The 16376-nt window shown below is 33.6% G+C and overlaps 1 protein-coding gene across 1 annotated transcript; it reads left to right on the forward strand.

Moving 5' to 3' along the window:
- Positions 1-1404: 1404 nt before the first annotated feature.
- Positions 1405-2880, forward strand: LOC112709428 (uncharacterized). Its single transcript, XM_025761313.1, has one exon. It carries the CDS (start codon positions 1405-1407, stop codon positions 2878-2880), a length of 1476 nt encoding a protein of 491 aa, XP_025617098.1.
- The last annotated feature ends 13496 nt before the right edge of the window (positions 2881-16376 follow it).

Below are 16376 nucleotides of genomic sequence, written 5' to 3' on the forward strand. Positions count from 1 at the left end.
ACAATAACAAAAAGTCAACAAATCACTTTTTCCATTCTTCCCTCTTCTTTCAATTAGAAAACAAAACATCATTCCATATTTCATTATCGTTGCAACTTAGAAAATAGCAAATAATCTTTGGTCTTTCATTATTATCTTTCATTCTTCTTTCTTTTGTAAGTTATTTATTTTATGAATAATTTATTTATTTATTTATTTATCTAGTTTATAATATTGTAATAATAATTTAGGTTTTTGAATCATGTAATTATAATGTTATCCTTGTATTGTTTTTAATTTTTTTCTCATTATTAATTGTTTGTGACAGTGATATTATTGATTTGCAAAAAATAAAATAAATTGAGTTTAGTTAAGTTGTATAATGTTTATCTTATTATCTATGTAAATTCTTAATTGTAGGAATTTAGTTGAATCATGAGCAAGATGAAAACAATAGATACTTTTTTCAAAAAGACTAGCCAGAAGAGTGAAAATGTTTCTAATGTTGTTACATCAACACCAACTCTTCAATATTTGAGGCATCAAACATGAACACTTTAACTCCTCAACAAGATAGTTCAAAGTCAAAGCGCCCACGACTTAATTCTGAACAAATGGAAGTATGTCATTTGGTAAGAGATCCAGGAATTCGACCAATGATTTGGAAGTTTTATCCAAGTAAAAGAGATGAAATTCGTCGAGCTTATCTTAAAGCTGGACCAAATCAACCAATACTTGATAAGTATCCATTCTCAAGCGATACAAGTCATCGTCGTTGTTTTCAAGCTTCTTGGTTTGAATTATATCCTTCATGGTTAGAGTATTCTATTGAAGATGATGCTATATATTGTTTACCATGCTACCTATTTGCTATGGAATCTTCAATCAATACAGGTTCAAATGCTTTCATTGAAAACGGCTTCAGGAATTGAAAGAAGGCAAATAGTGGAAAAGATTGTCCTCTTTTGAATCACATTGGCAAAGGCACCAATTCATTTCATCATAGGGCAACGAAATCATGTGATGATTTGATGAAGCAATCACAACATGTTGATACAATTATGAAACGACAAACATCAGAGGAAATTAAGAATAATCAATGTAGACTTGGAGCATCTATTGATTGTATTAGATGGTTGACTTTTCAAGGTTGCGCTTATAGAGGCCATGATGAAAGATCGAGTTCAGATAATCGAGGTAACTTTATTAAATTGTTAAAGTTTTTGGGTTCTTACAATAGTAGTGTTCAGAATCTTGTTTTGAAAAATTCTCCTAGATTTGCTAAATATACTTCAAGTGATGTTCAGAAAGAAATTCTACATGTTCTTGCTACAATGGTAAGAAACTCAATTAGAAAGGATATTAGAGATGCTAAATTTTGTATTATCATTGATGAAGCTCGTGATGAATCTAAAAAAAGAGCAAATGGCTATTGTTTTGAGATTTGTTGATGTGGATGGTTTTGTTCGTGAACGCTTCTTTGATCTTGTACATGTTAGTGATACTAGTGCCTTGACTTTGAAAAAAGAGTTGGTGTCTGTGCTTTCTATTTATAATCTCCAAATTGAAAATATTCGAGGTCAGGGGTATGATGGTGCTAGCAATATGAGAGGGGAATGGAATGGTTTACAAGCTTTATTTCTCAATGATTGCCGACAAGTATATTATGTCCATTGTTTTGCTCATAGATTGCAGTTAGCACTAGTGGCTGCTTCAAGGGAAGTACTTCAAATTCATGAGTTTTTCACACAATTGACTGCTATTGTCAATATTGTTGGTGCATCTTGCAAACGACATGATCAACTACAAGAAGCTCAAGAAATTGAAAATACAAAATTGGTTGCCAATGATGAGCTAAAAACAGGTCAAGGTGCAAATCAAATGGGCACTTTACAAAGAGCTAGAGATACAAGATGGAGTTCTCACTTTCATTCTGTTTGTAGCTTGATAAGAATATTTGCAGCTACTCAAACCGTTCTTAATAACATTATTGATGATGGTACAACTTTTGTTCAAAGAGGTAAGGCTTATGGTGTCAACAAAGTGCTATCCTCGTTTGAATTTGTTTTTTCGTTACATTTGATGAAGGAAATTATGGGAATTACTAATATTTTGTGCCAAGTATTACAACAAAAATCTCAAGATATTTTGAATGCAATACATGTTGTTTCCGCATCAAAATTACTTCTTCAAAAGTTGAGGGATAATGATTGGTGCAATTTACTTGAGATTGTTAAGAAGTTTTGTGAGAAACATGAAATTGACATCCCTGATATGAGTACACAATATACGGTTGGAAGAGATCGATCTCGTCAATCAAAGATAACAATCGAGCATTATTATCGAGTTGATGTGTTTTTGGCAACAATTGACTCTCAAATTCAAGAGTTAAATAGTAGATTCAATGAGAAAACTATGGAGCTTTTGACTTTAAGTACTGCTTTGGACCCTAAAGACAATTTTAAGTTGTTTAATATTCAGAATATATGCAAGTTAGCTGAAAATTTTTATCCTTCAGATTTTTCTGATCATGAAATGATTCTCTTGAATGCTCAATTGCAACATTATGCATTTGATATATCGAATCATCTAAAAGAAATTGGGACACTTTCTAAGTTATGTCAAAGATTGAAGGAAACAGGAAAATCAAAAACTTATCATTTAGTTGATAGACTGATTCGCAATGTCTTGACTCTTCTAGTATCTACAGCAACAATAGAAAGAGCTTTCTCGGCAATGAAAATTGTTAAAACAAGACTTCGGAGTAAAATGGCAGACGAATTTCTTACAGATAATTTAGTCATTTACATTGAGAAAGAAATTGCAGCTACTTTCAGTACAGATTCAATAATAGATGACTTTGAATCAAGAAAAAAACGTCGAGCTCAATTGTCTATGTAAGTTGTAAATTTTAATTTATTTTAGTTCTAATAATATTGTTACTAATTTTTTTATTGCATAAGTTATGGTTGTGATTTAAATTATTTATATGAAGGTTGAAGTATAATACATTTTTTTAATAATTTTGCAGAAAACGTCTAAAAAAAATTGAATAGTATTTGAAGATTCTAAAAACATGTAACAACTTATATTTACAATATTTGAAATTAGTTTTGAGATATTTGTGTTTAATTATTTTAATATATAATATGTTCAGTTATCTTATAAAAAATAAATTTTAAGTTTTAGTTGTTATTTTTAATTAAAATTATATATAGAGTTACTTTAAAATAAAAAGCTAAAAAAAAATATTGGCTTCCTAGTAAATATTGTCTAGCTTGACCCCTCGGAGGATGCTAATTGATATGGCTGATATATGGATATCTGCACCTAATGGGAATCAATCCATAGAGCTTGCAAAGCTTCTTGCAATTAACGGGGGCTTAAGATGAGGAGGTCAGAGGATATGAAACTGATTCGGAGGAGGATGGCAGTGGCCAACTTGATGATAAAATTTATACTGAACCTGAAGTAGATGCAATGTTATCTCAAAGAAGAAAAAACATTAAAGAAACTCAAGAGCCCGAGCTCTGTTTATATTTTCTAATAAATTTTCATTTTTATTCATACAAGCAAGTGTATAGATAAACAAAATTGAAACATATGTGAAAGAAATCACAAGCTGTAATTGAAATTTGTATCCATTGATTCTATTGTTTTTGTATTTTCAATAAGAAGAAAATGAAATTGTCTTGGCTAGATAAGTTGAGATTCATGAGAAGGAAAATGGAACCACCAGAACTGTACTCATAACAAATTGAGTCTTTTTGAGAAGGAGAATGACAAGCCATCTAATTTATCTAAGGAAAAAAATAAGTTTAAAAACCTTAAATTTCATAAAGAGAATAATGACAAAAGCGAGCCTACCCATGATGAGAAAAGGTACATTTTCATTCCAAATGTTTAACTGGTGCTTATTTCCTTTTCTTAAAAAGCATTTGAGTGTAAATATGATTTTTTTTAGGCAAAAAATTATGGTTTATTTGTGTGGACTCTGGAGCCCTTCTTTAAGCTAATTTTGGAACCAACAAATGTCTCTGTTTTCATCATATTCAAATTAGAATTTTTTAGCTCATTTTTCTTCTACCTTATATAGGTTGTCTCAACCTCAAAGTGATGACGGAAGTGGCACTAAGAAGATACTTACTTATTTTCACTGTTTTAAATTTAGATACATTATTTTGTTTCATTTAATCAGTTAAGACTGATAAATTTTTGCAATGTTTAACATTTAAGATAGTAATTTGGAAAGAAATAAATTATGATTTGGCTATAGAAAAAGTATAATTCGACTACATTTTGCTAGTTCAAATAAGAATTACATGAGATATTGCATCTAATAAAATAAATATCTCAAAAATATGTTTAATTAAGTTAAAATATTGTTATTTTATATATTAATTTATTTTATTTTATAAAGTTTATTTATTCTTTGTATTTATACTTGTCAAAAAGTAAAGAACTACATGAAGTTTAAGAAAAATGAATTTATGCATGCTATACTATAACATGTTAATTGTATTTATATTTGTGTTAGGAATTACATAAAGTTTAAGAAGAATGAAATAAATTTATGCATGACTATGCATTTTAAGAAGAATGAATTTATGCAATGACATTATGCATGACTATTTGTTTATATAACATTATTTTAAAGATTTTTAATATATTAAAAATAATCAAAGCAAACATGTTTTCAGTGTTTTCATTTTTTAATTAGAAACAATGATCAAAACAAATATTTTTAAAATTTTGAAAATTTGAAAACAACAATTTTTTTCAAAAAATAAAAATTGAAAATTGATAGTTCTAGTTGAACTTGAGAAGGGGGTTGAATCCAGTTGGCTTAAAACTTAAAGTTTCAGACTCTGTTAATCTGTTACTTCGAGTTGTAGGAGATTATTTTAAATTATCTCAGACGCAGAACATAAAAGAGCAGAGAAGAAAAAATGAAGACCAGCATGTATCCTGGTTCGGATTCTTTGTGCCATGAATCCTACATCCAGTCTCCACCACAAACCATGGTGGAATTTTCACTAATCATTCATAGATTACATACACCAATACTATTGAATTTTTTCCTAATTCAACTAGTATCTACCACCTAAGCTTTCATCACCAAAAACTTAGCTTCCCATAGTGCTGACCCAACTAGGAAGGGGAATCAACCAGATTCAATTTCCCCAAGTGCTAACCCAACTTAGTAAGGGAAACTAATTCTAGTTCATAAACCTAAAATACATCAGAAATTAGTGGCTATTTTGCATCATTCTTGTCTTTTCTCTCTTGGATTTTGAACCTCACATAATTGTCTTTTCTCAAAATAGAAAATAACGCAAGACAGCCATAACACAAAGATCAGAATTAAGCTTGAGTAAAAGAAAGATATTCCAGCTCTGTGTTAGAGATGGTACTCTGAGTGTGTGTTCTCTCTTTCTTGACTTGAAATGGTGGAGTGAAGCTTTTTATATATCTTCAACTTGGCTTCATTGTAGCTTCATCCTTTTGCTTTTCCTTGCTGCCCATTGGAGCTGGCACAACTAGCAAGCTGTCCTTCTTCATCATGCTCCACTATCCCTGCTGCTGGAAGAGTTCGTCCACTACCTCTGTGGTTCTTTTCATTGCTTTCTTCCTTGGCATGCTCTTCTTTTGCATTCTGCTCCATTTCCTTACTTCTGCTGCTCTGTGCTCTTTGTTCGTTGGTGTTTTACTCAACCACGATCCTAGTATTGCTCAGCTGATGTCCTTGAGTTAGTGGTTGTCCTAGTGTACTGTTTGTCTTTGGAGAGGTGGAGTTATCCTTGTGTCTTGTTGCTTTGTTAGAGCCCCAACTGTCCTTGATGTTGACAGATGTCCTTTTCTTTCTTCTTTTTTTGTTCGGTGCTCTCTCTCTTGGCTCATATACTGATTTGTTTCTCAAATGGCAAGTAGTGGGCTGAAGTGTTGAAACTATAATGCCTTAAGTTGCTGAAGCCACACTAATTTTGGCTGAAGCAATCCTACAAGTGGGCCTGCACCACTTAGCACACACATTACACAATATTGGGCTTTCAACCCAAATGAATATTTGTCATCATTAACCTAAAATCAAACTAGGCTCAACAATCTCCCCCTTGATGACAAACATGATAAAATAGAGAAATTAAAAACTAATTTGAAAGAGTTAAGAACACTTCCCTTTAATGAGCTTTGGATTGTGAGTTGATCCCCTTAATGCTAGCATTACTCCCCCTTGATCATGGCTTACATTTTTACCTGAACAAATCTTAAAAACAGCCAAGACCAAAATTTCCAAGCAATATATCACAGTAATAATAACACAGAGCAATTAACACTAGGCATGATACACATTACTGGACAAAATAAGTTAATATAGCACCACAGAGCATCATTGTTCTTAACTATCACTATTAACCCCTAAACCAAAGCTAACATTCCCTTTCTTTTCTCCCCCTTTTGTCATCAAGGGAGGAAAGAAAAAAAAAACCTGCACAAAATTTGTTAGTGGCTGGTGCATATAGTTTAAGTAGCAGAGTAGTTAAGGTCTTTACAGTCATCCAGAAAATAAGCAAGTTCAAAAGTAAACTAGGTCATAATCACAGATGAGATAAAATGAGCTAGGCATCAGAGTTGGATTCATCAGAGGTTCCATCGTCCTCCCCCTCATTGTCAGAAGTTGTGATCCTAACCTCGATATCCTCCACAAAGTCTCTCAGAATCCGAATCCTTCCCTTAGTCTTTTTGAGAGCATTTTCCTCTAAGACTTGGATCCTTTTGCGCTCAGCACCATGATAGAGAAGAAGGTCTGTCAGATTGAGGAATTCTTCAAGCACATGCTTCATAATGTGTGTCATGGTCCTGACTGTAGTGGAGGTGGATGGGGGAATAAGAGGATCCTCATCAACAGAGGGAACATCAGTGCTGTCATCAGTTCGGTGACGCCTGGAAGTTGTTTTCTTTACTGCACCACCCCCTTTGATATATGAGTTACAATCTTTTGCAATTTCAGCCCTAAAATCAACATTGTAATATTGAAAAATTTTTGTAAGAAGCATGTCATAGGGTAAAGCATTTTTTGTACTGACACAAGCATACATATATCTCACAAGCAAGTAAGCAAAAGAAATGGAGATTTTTGAAAGCAGTGCATACAAAACCAGTGTGTCACAAAATGAGACACGTTGAAAAGAGCCGCTCTGAGGTAGGATGATGTGATTTACAATCCGATGCAACTGGGCACAGACTGGGCCAGGAGACTTATGAGTAGGAGTGTTACCTTCAAGGAGAAGGATATTGATGCAGATAGTGCTTAGGGCATCAAAGTAAGAGACATTGAGCGTTTCGTCCCACTTACCAGAGGTGTAGACATCAGGGCCTCGGTCCTGGTAATCTAAGGCTTTGCCTAGGTGATATTTGTCAAGAATGATCACCTTGCCTTTTACAAAAGAAGCAATTCTCCATTCTTTTGTAGGTCATGTTGCTATAGAACTGTTTTACCATGTCAGAGTAAATTTTCTCTTTGATGGACAGTATGGGTGTCATACCTTGACATGCAAACAATGGGGTAAAGTTCAGACCTTTCCTACGAAGTTTGTCTAGATTGACAAGCTTAGAGGGACAGAGAGTACGCTTGTAGACATCTTTGCAGAAAAACAGGTAGTTCATGAGAGATTGATAACGACGACGATCATATGACTCATCAAAAAAATCAACATAAAAGAACTTGTAAGCAATAGGATTGGAAAGTCTAGGTTCAGCAACAGGACGAAGATGAAAGTCAATAACAGTACCGCGAGTATGGCGAGTCTGAGTGGGGGGATGCTCTTCGTCTTCGTGAAGATGCCTCTTTACTCTGAAAGAACTGGGTTTGGATGAACTGGGCTGAAATGTGTTTGGCGGAGGAGGATGAGAAGGGCAAGGAGCAACGCCAGGGCGGCGAGCAGTGGTCTTAGTACGGGCCATATCAGAAGAAGGGTTTTGTGATGATGGAGGTGAAGAATGAGGAGGTGATTGTGAGGGAGATGAGTGTGTGTGATCAGAACAGTGGGTGCCACTATGGGATCCTTTGCGGGCAGCTTGTTTCTTTCGTGCCATATTTATAGAGCACTGGTTTACAGAAGATGAAAGAATAAAGTGTGTAGTGTGAAATGATGCATGTAGTGGGAAGTTAATATAGGTGTGGAGGAGTGCAAAGGTTGCGTCTTGAAAACAAGTAAAAATAAAAACTTTAAAGTGGTTTTGAAAAACATTGAAAGTTACAGTTGTAACCTTCGTACGTTGATACTGGGAGAGAGAAACCAAATACTTTAAAAACCTAATGAAAATGGAGCAACCAAAAAATTCGAAACCCATTAGATGATGAAAAAATGGAGGGGGCCCAATTAAGGTGAAATGCAGTTGTTAAAACATTGAGAAAGCAAAAACTGAAAAGGGCACAATGGTCTCAATAAAGAAAAGCCCATAGGTCCAGAGACTGCTTCAGCACTTGAAGTCCATCATTCAGATTTGAATTCAATAGCTTATAGAGGTTACTCATCATCTGCCAAAGAAAAATCTCACGGCGATTTATGAGACAAAACACAAAAAATTTTCATTAGCAGAGTCATTAAGAAAACAAAGATGAAGCAAGAATGCCCAGTTCAGTTCATAACTTGCAAAACCTCTCCTCTATCAATGGTTTGGTGAAAATATCTGCTAGCTGACCCTCAGAGTTAACAATATCTAGATTTCTATTTTGCACATGTTCTCTTATAGAATGAAATCGAACTTCAATGTGCTTTGTTCTTGAGTGCAAAACAGGATTTTTGGAAATATTAATAGCACTCATGTTGTCACAAAATAATGGAATATTAGAGGCATTCAATTTATAGTCAACTAGTTGAGTTTTCAGCTATAATAATTGAGAACAGCAAGAGGGGGCTGCAATATACTCAGCTTCGGCTGTTGAAAGCGCCACTGTAGCTTACTTCTTGCTAGACCAAATATTGAGAGATTTCCTAAGGAAGCAGCACATGCCACTTGTGCTTCTTCTATCAATCCTGTCCCCAGCAAAATCTGCATCACAGAAACCCACTAATTAAAATGAATCAGTCTTAGGAAACCATAAGTCATAATCAGTGGTACCAAGTACATATCGGATGATCCTCTTGACAGCCGAGAGATGGGACTCCTTAGGCTTTGATTGAAACTTGAGCAAACTCCAACACTTTGGATAATATCAGGCCTTGAAGAGGTTAGATACATCAAGGATCCAATCATCCCCCTATAGTGTGTCTCATCAACATCTCTACCATGTTCATCCTTATCAAGCTTGATATTAGGATGCATGGGGGTTCCCATTTGGATTAGCACAGTCCAGCCCAAACTTCTTGACAAGTTCCTTTGCATATTTTTCTTGATGTATGAATATGCCTTCTGCAGTTTGCTTGATTTGCAAGCCTAGAAAGAAATTGAGCTCTCCCATCATGCTCATATCAAATTCATTGGTCATAAGCTTAGCAAAATCTACACACAAATCCTCATTAGTCGAACCAAATATAATATCATCAACATAAACTTGCACAAGAATAAAATGATCATGATAGTTCCTAATAAATAAAGTGGTGTCAGTGGCTCCTCTTTGAAAGTTGTTTTTCAATAAAAATGAGCTAAGCCTCTCATACCAAGCTCTAGGAGTTTGTCTTAAACCATATAAGGCTTTAGCTAGTTTGAAAACGTGGTTAGGAAAAGTTTTGTTTTCAAACCCAAGTGGTTGAGCCACATAAACCTCTCTATCTATTATGCCATTGAGGAAAGCACACTTTACATCCATTTGAAATAGCTTGAAACCACAGTGAGCAGCATATGCTAGAAACAATCTAATGGCTTTTATTCGAGCTACAGGAGCAAAGGATTCATCGAAATTAATCCCTTCCTCTTGATCATATCCTTGAGTAACCAATCTAGCTTTGTTTCGGACTATGGATCCATCTTCACCCAGTTTGTTTCTGAAAATCCATTTAGTGCCAGTGACTTTCTTTCCATTTGGGTGAGGCACTAATGACCAGACTTGATTTTTCTCAAACTGCTGTAATTCCTCCTTCATAGCTACCACCCAAGATGGATCAGCAAGAGCTTCTTGGATATTTTGAGGTTCAATCTTTGATAAAAGAGAAATGTTGTTGGATTTGGCTCTTTTCAAAGATGAATGAGTGGTCCTACCAGTGGAGGGATTTTCAATTATGAATTCTTCAGGATAGTTTTTCAGAAACCTCCATTCTCTTGGTCTTCTTGACTGGTTTGAGGATTCAGGTTCCTCTTGATCAACAATGGCCTCTGCATCAGTGTTTTTAGCAGCGACAGGAGATTATTCCAAATTATCTCCTGCAGAATTGGAATTTTCACAGCTACTAGGTGCAACTTCATGAGAACTTGGATTTTGTGGAACTGGTTTAGAGTTCTTTGGTAATTCAGCTTCAAAACCTGGACTATCATTAATGCAAACACTGGGAACATTGTTAGATTCACAGAAAGTGACATGCATGGTCTCCTCAACCGTTTTGGAGTTCTTATTATAAACCCTATAAGCCTTGCTATTTGTGGAATAACCCAAAAAAATGCCTTCATGTGTTCTAGGATCAAATTTTCCTAAATGTTCTTTGATATTCAGAATGAAACACTTGCATCAAAACACATAAAAATAGCTAAGATTGGGAGGATGCCCTTCCCAAAGTTCATATGGGGTTTTCTTGAAAAACTTCCTAATGATGGTTCTATTTAAAACATAGCAAGCTGTATTCACAACTTCAACCCATAAGAACTTAGAAATTTCATATTCACATAACATAGTTCTAGCCATTTCTTGAAACTTCTATTTCTCTTTTTCACAACACCATTTTGTTGAAGTGTTTTAAGACAAGAGAAGTTATGTGATATGCCTAGTTCATCACAAAAAGATTCAAATTGTTGATTTTCAAATTATTTACCATGGTCATTTCTAATTGAAACAATTTTTAAACCTTTTTTATTTTGAACCTTTTTTGCTGAATTTTTCAAAAACAGAGAAAGCTTCATGTTTATGAGCAAGAAAGAACACACAGCCAAATCTAGTATAGTTATCCACAATTATCATGCCATAACTCTTTCCTCTAAGACTTTGAGTCCTAGTTGGTCCAAACAGATCAAGATATAACAACTCTAATGGTTTCTTAGTAGAGACATCTTTCTTGGGTTTGAAAGAGGTTTTAATTTGTTTACCCATTTGACAAGCATCACAAATGATGTCCTTATCAAATTTTATATTAGGAAGACCTCTAACTAAGCATCTCTTTACAAGCTTAGAGATTTGGAACATGATAGCATGTCCTAACCTCTTATGCCACATCCATTTTTCAGTTTCCATTGAAGAGAAACAAGTTACATTTTGAACTTTTAGATCATCTAGAGTGATACCATAAACATTGTCACTTCTTTTGGCAACAAATAAAACAGCCTCTGTTTTCTCATTTATGACTCTACAATCAAATTTTCTAAAGGGTACAACATATCCAAGGTCACACAATTGACTTATGCTCAATAGATTATGCTTTAACCCATCAACTAAAAAGACACTATCTATGCAAGTTGAAAAATCTTTGCCAACCTTACCAATGGCAATTATTTTACCTTTACCATTATCTCCAAAAGTGACAAATCCTCCATCATACTTGTTGAGTTTAATGAAGAAAGTATCCCTTCCGGTCATATGCCTTGAACATCCACTATCATGATACCACATGTCCTTTTTCTTCTTGGATGTAAGGCAAACCTACATGTTCTTCAACTAACCTTAGGTATCCAAATCCATTTGGATCTTTTGATGTGAAATCTTCTTGGTTGCCCAAGAGCATTAAAATCATGAACAACTTTATATAATTTACTATCATTACCAAAAGACCTAAGAAAGATGAAACATTGAGGAGGATCATGACCATTTCTGTTGCACTTGTAGCACTGATTCTTACTCACTGATTTTTGAGGTTTGCTGAATCCTTTTGGTTTGAAAAGCTTGGAAGAGGAGGCTTCAGATTTTTTAAAGTTTTGTTTGAAAACAGCCATATTTTCCTCTTTGAATCCAAGTCCAGATTTTTCAGACCCAAACCTTTGACTAGCAAGCAGTTTGTTCAGATTTTGAGAACCTTGAACAAACTTTGCTAAGTCTTCATTCAAATTTTTTATTTGTTCATTCAGCTTTTTGTTTTCAGAAATCAAATAAGTGGAAGCAGTAACTTCATGCTTGAGTTTGAATTTTTCTAATTCAGCTCGCAAGGCAGTGTTTTCTTCTTTTAAAAATTTTTCATTACCAGTTTCATTTGCCATAACCTTTTTCAAAAGAAGATCATTTTCTGTCCTCAATGCCTCATTTTCTTTCTTACATTTTGCATACTTATCCAAGAGTTTCTTAGAATTCACAGAAATGTCTTTGATAATATAGTGCAGTTCATCAATAGATAAGTCAGAGAGATCTACCTCATCTTCATCATTATGATCTGCCATCAGACATAGTTAAGCTTCTTGATCTGAGCTCTCTGAGCTGGTGTCGTTCTCCAAGTCCTCCCATGTTGCCATCATTACCTTCTTTTTGTCTTTCTTGGATTTTTTGCCTTTCTTAAGTTGAGATTTTTTGCCTTTCTTAAGTTGAGGGCAATCTGACTTGAAGTGACCAGGTTCCTTGTAGTGATGGCATGTGAACTTGGCTTGATCTTTCTTGACGTCTTTGGATGAAGAGCTTCCTTTGCCTTTGCTTTTGTATCTTAGTAGTCTTCTCATTTTTCTTGCAAAGAGCACCATTTCTTCATCTGAGAAACTGTCATCAGATTCTTCTCCTTGGGCTGCCATCCTTGATTTTAGTGCTATACTTTTCTTTTTGTCATCTTTATTTTGAGACATGTGAGTGGTTTCATAAGCCAGCAGCTTGCCTCTCAGCTCATCATAGGTGATTTTAATCAAATCATTCATTTTCAGAGATGGCTGTGCTTTTTACTTCCCATTTCTTAGTAAGACTTCTCAGGATCTTTCTCACTAGAGTTTCTTTAGAGTAGTTCCTTCCCATTGCGTCCAGATTGTTGATGATTATGGAGAACATTTCGAACATTTGATCGATACTCTCATCCTCCTTCATACTTAACATTTCATATTCCTTCATCAGCATGTCAATTCTGGTTTCCCTCACTTGCTTAGTGCCTTCATGAGTGAGTCTGAGCTTGTCCCATATTTGTTTAGCCGTTTTGCACCTTGACACCTTTCTAAACTATTCGAAACTGATTGCGCAATGCATCAGGTTGATTGCTTTGGCATAGAGTTCAAACTTCTTCTTTTCTTCATCTATCCATTCACTATCTTCCTTTGCCACAACTTCTCCATCAGCATTCTGTTTAGTGGGGACGTCTGAACCGTCGAGAATGATCTTCCAGATGCTGTAGTCGATTGACTGCACGAAGATTCTCATTCTTTCTTTCCAGTAAGAATAGTTGCTGCCATTGAAGTAGGGAGGTCTATTATTAGACTGCCCTTCAGTGAGAGTGAACACCACAATATTGGGACTCATGTTGTTGGCCATGGATCTTTGCTCCAAGCTGTGAAGCTTGCCTCCTTGAGACCTTGCTCTGGATACCAATTGATGGTTCTAGTTGAACTTGAGAAGGGGGGTTGAATCAAGTTGGCTTAAAACTTAAAGTTTCAGACTCTGTTAATCCTAGTTCATAAATCCAAAATACATCAGAAGTTAGTGGCTATTTTGCATCACTCTTACCTTTTCTCTCTTGGCTTTTGAACCTCACATAATTCCCTTTTCTCAAAACAGAAAATAATGCAAGACAGCCATAACACAAAGATCAGAATTAAGCTTGAGTAGAAGAAAGAGATTCCAGCTCTGTGTTAGAGATGGTGCTCTAAGTGTGTATTCTCTCTTTCTTGACTTGAAATGGTGGAGTGAAGCTTGTTATATATCTTCAACTTGGCTTCATTGTAGCTTCATCCTTTTGCTTTTTCTTGCTGTCCATTGGAGCTGGCACAACTAGCAAGCTGTCCTTCTTCATCATGCTCCACTACCCCTACTGCTGGAGGAGCTCGTCTACTACCTCTGTGGTCCTTTTTCTTGCTTTCTTTCTTGGTATGCTCTTCTTTTGCATTCTGATCCATTTTCTTACTTCTGCTGCTTTGTGCTCTTTGTTCGTTGGTGTTTTACTCAACCACGATCCTAGTATTACTCAGCTGATATCCTTGGGTTAGTGGTTGTCCTAGTGTACTGTTTGTCCTTGGAGAGGTGGAGTTGTCCTTGTGTCTTGTTGCTTTGCTATAGCCCCAGCTATCCTTGATGTTGACAGATGTCCTTTTCTTTCTTCTCTTTTTGTCCGGTGCTCTCTCTCCTGGCTCATATACTGATTTGTTTCTCAAATGGCAAGTAGTGGGCTGAAGTGTTGAAACTATAATGCCTTTAGTTGCTGAAGCCACACTAATTTTGGCTGAAGCAATCCTACAAGTGTGCCTGCATCACTTAGCACACACATTACACAATATTGGGCTTTCAACCCAAATGAATGTTTGTCATCATTAACCCAAAATCAAACTAGGCTCAACAAAAATAAATACAGAAAACCTTTCTTCATACCAAACACCACCTAAATTTTCATATAACTTATTATACATAATTGTACATGCTACAAGAATAAAATAAATATGTTTTGATAATAACCTATTTATTCTAATTGTGCAAAAAAAAAAATTGATCGGTGAAATCTTTGTGACACAGTACCAATAATGGTGATTCTCTAAAATAAAACTTTTTTTTCTATTTTGACAATGATATTTCTCTCAAACAACTCTTATAAAAATAGTTGGTTGCATCTCTTTAAATTTATCAAATCGGATAGATTTTTGAAAAGAGTCTTGCTAGAGAGCCAATGACTTATATGAGTTACAAAATGAACATCACCTATAATATTTAGAATAGCTATCCAAAAGTTTAAGCTGATTTTAGATTCACTAAGAATCAAACTCTTGACCTTTCAGATTTAAAGTTTTAATACCATGTTATGATACTACTCATCCCAGAGATTTACACTGATGAAAAAAGGTAACACTAATAGTTATATCTCTAATACTTTCTAAACCTCTATTATACGCATTATACAAATATTACATTGGCTTCCCATACTTTCCATTTTGAAAATAATGATGTTTCAAAACTTGTTCACCAACAAAAATAAATTTTCTCAATTTTTTTAATAATTGAGAGAATAAAATATGATCTCTTACTATTAATTTTATGAGTAAGACTAAAAATAATATAAAAAAAACAACAACAAATTAGATATCACACTTTTCGCTGACCACTAAAATATGTTTTCCGCCACCATTTTCGTTGCTCCACACCATCATCATTCTTTGATTTGCTGACTTGTTTCTTTTTTTTTTTCTCTTTTTCAATCAAACTAATATGAGGGTTTATTATTTTTTATCTTTTGTAATTGTTTTTTGATATTTTAAAAACAAAAATTACGGTAAAAAAGACACTTAGAATTTTATTTAAGTTAAAAATTGTTTATTTCAACAACAATAATAATAATAACAAATTAACAATAATAATAATAATAATAATAATAATAATAATAATAATAATAATAATAATAATAATAATAATATAAACTAAATAGACTAAACAATAATATAGTAGTTGTAAGAATATCCTCATTATTGTCTATCCGTTGTTTGTGATGAACCACCATGATTGTTGCCTTGTTCTTTTTTTTTTTTTTTACATATTTTTATTATATTAAACCAACCGATTCAATTTCCTTTTTTGTTATTTTTTTGTGTGTACTGAATAAATAGAAATAAAGATAAACAGCTTGATTAAACGCTAAATATAATTAACAAGCTAGTATTTTTGTTATTATAGGAATATAAATTTTTTAAAATTGTGATCCATCTTATTCTAATGGTATAGATTATACATGTCATAAAATATTTATAAAATTAAATTATTTTTACAAAAAAAAGTTATAGATTGACAAAAGATTTTGGTTAAGAAGACAAAATTTCTGTAGACAAAAAATTAAATAATAAAATTTTTAGTTATTATTTTTATATGAAAAAGTCTAATTTTTATTAATAATTAATTTTAACATTTGTTATCTAAAATTTAAAATAATTTAATGTATATACTTTTATATTTAATTAGGTGTTAAGTCTGTTGTACAAATAGAACTAATTAATTTTTATATTTGTTATTTAAAAATATTTTTTTCTCTATGTATATAAAAATATAATTAGATATTAGCATAAAAAAATTATATTGATAGTTATAAAATTAAATCAAAAATATTTTTTTTTGAAACAATTGAATCTTAATTCTAACTTTTAATTATAACATTAGTATT

Source organism: Arachis hypogaea, chromosome 9 (genome assembly GCF_003086295.3).
Source record: "Arachis hypogaea cultivar Tifrunner chromosome 9, arahy.Tifrunner.gnm2.J5K5, whole genome shotgun sequence".
Taxonomy (NCBI): Eukaryota; Viridiplantae; Streptophyta; class Magnoliopsida; order Fabales; family Fabaceae; genus Arachis; species Arachis hypogaea.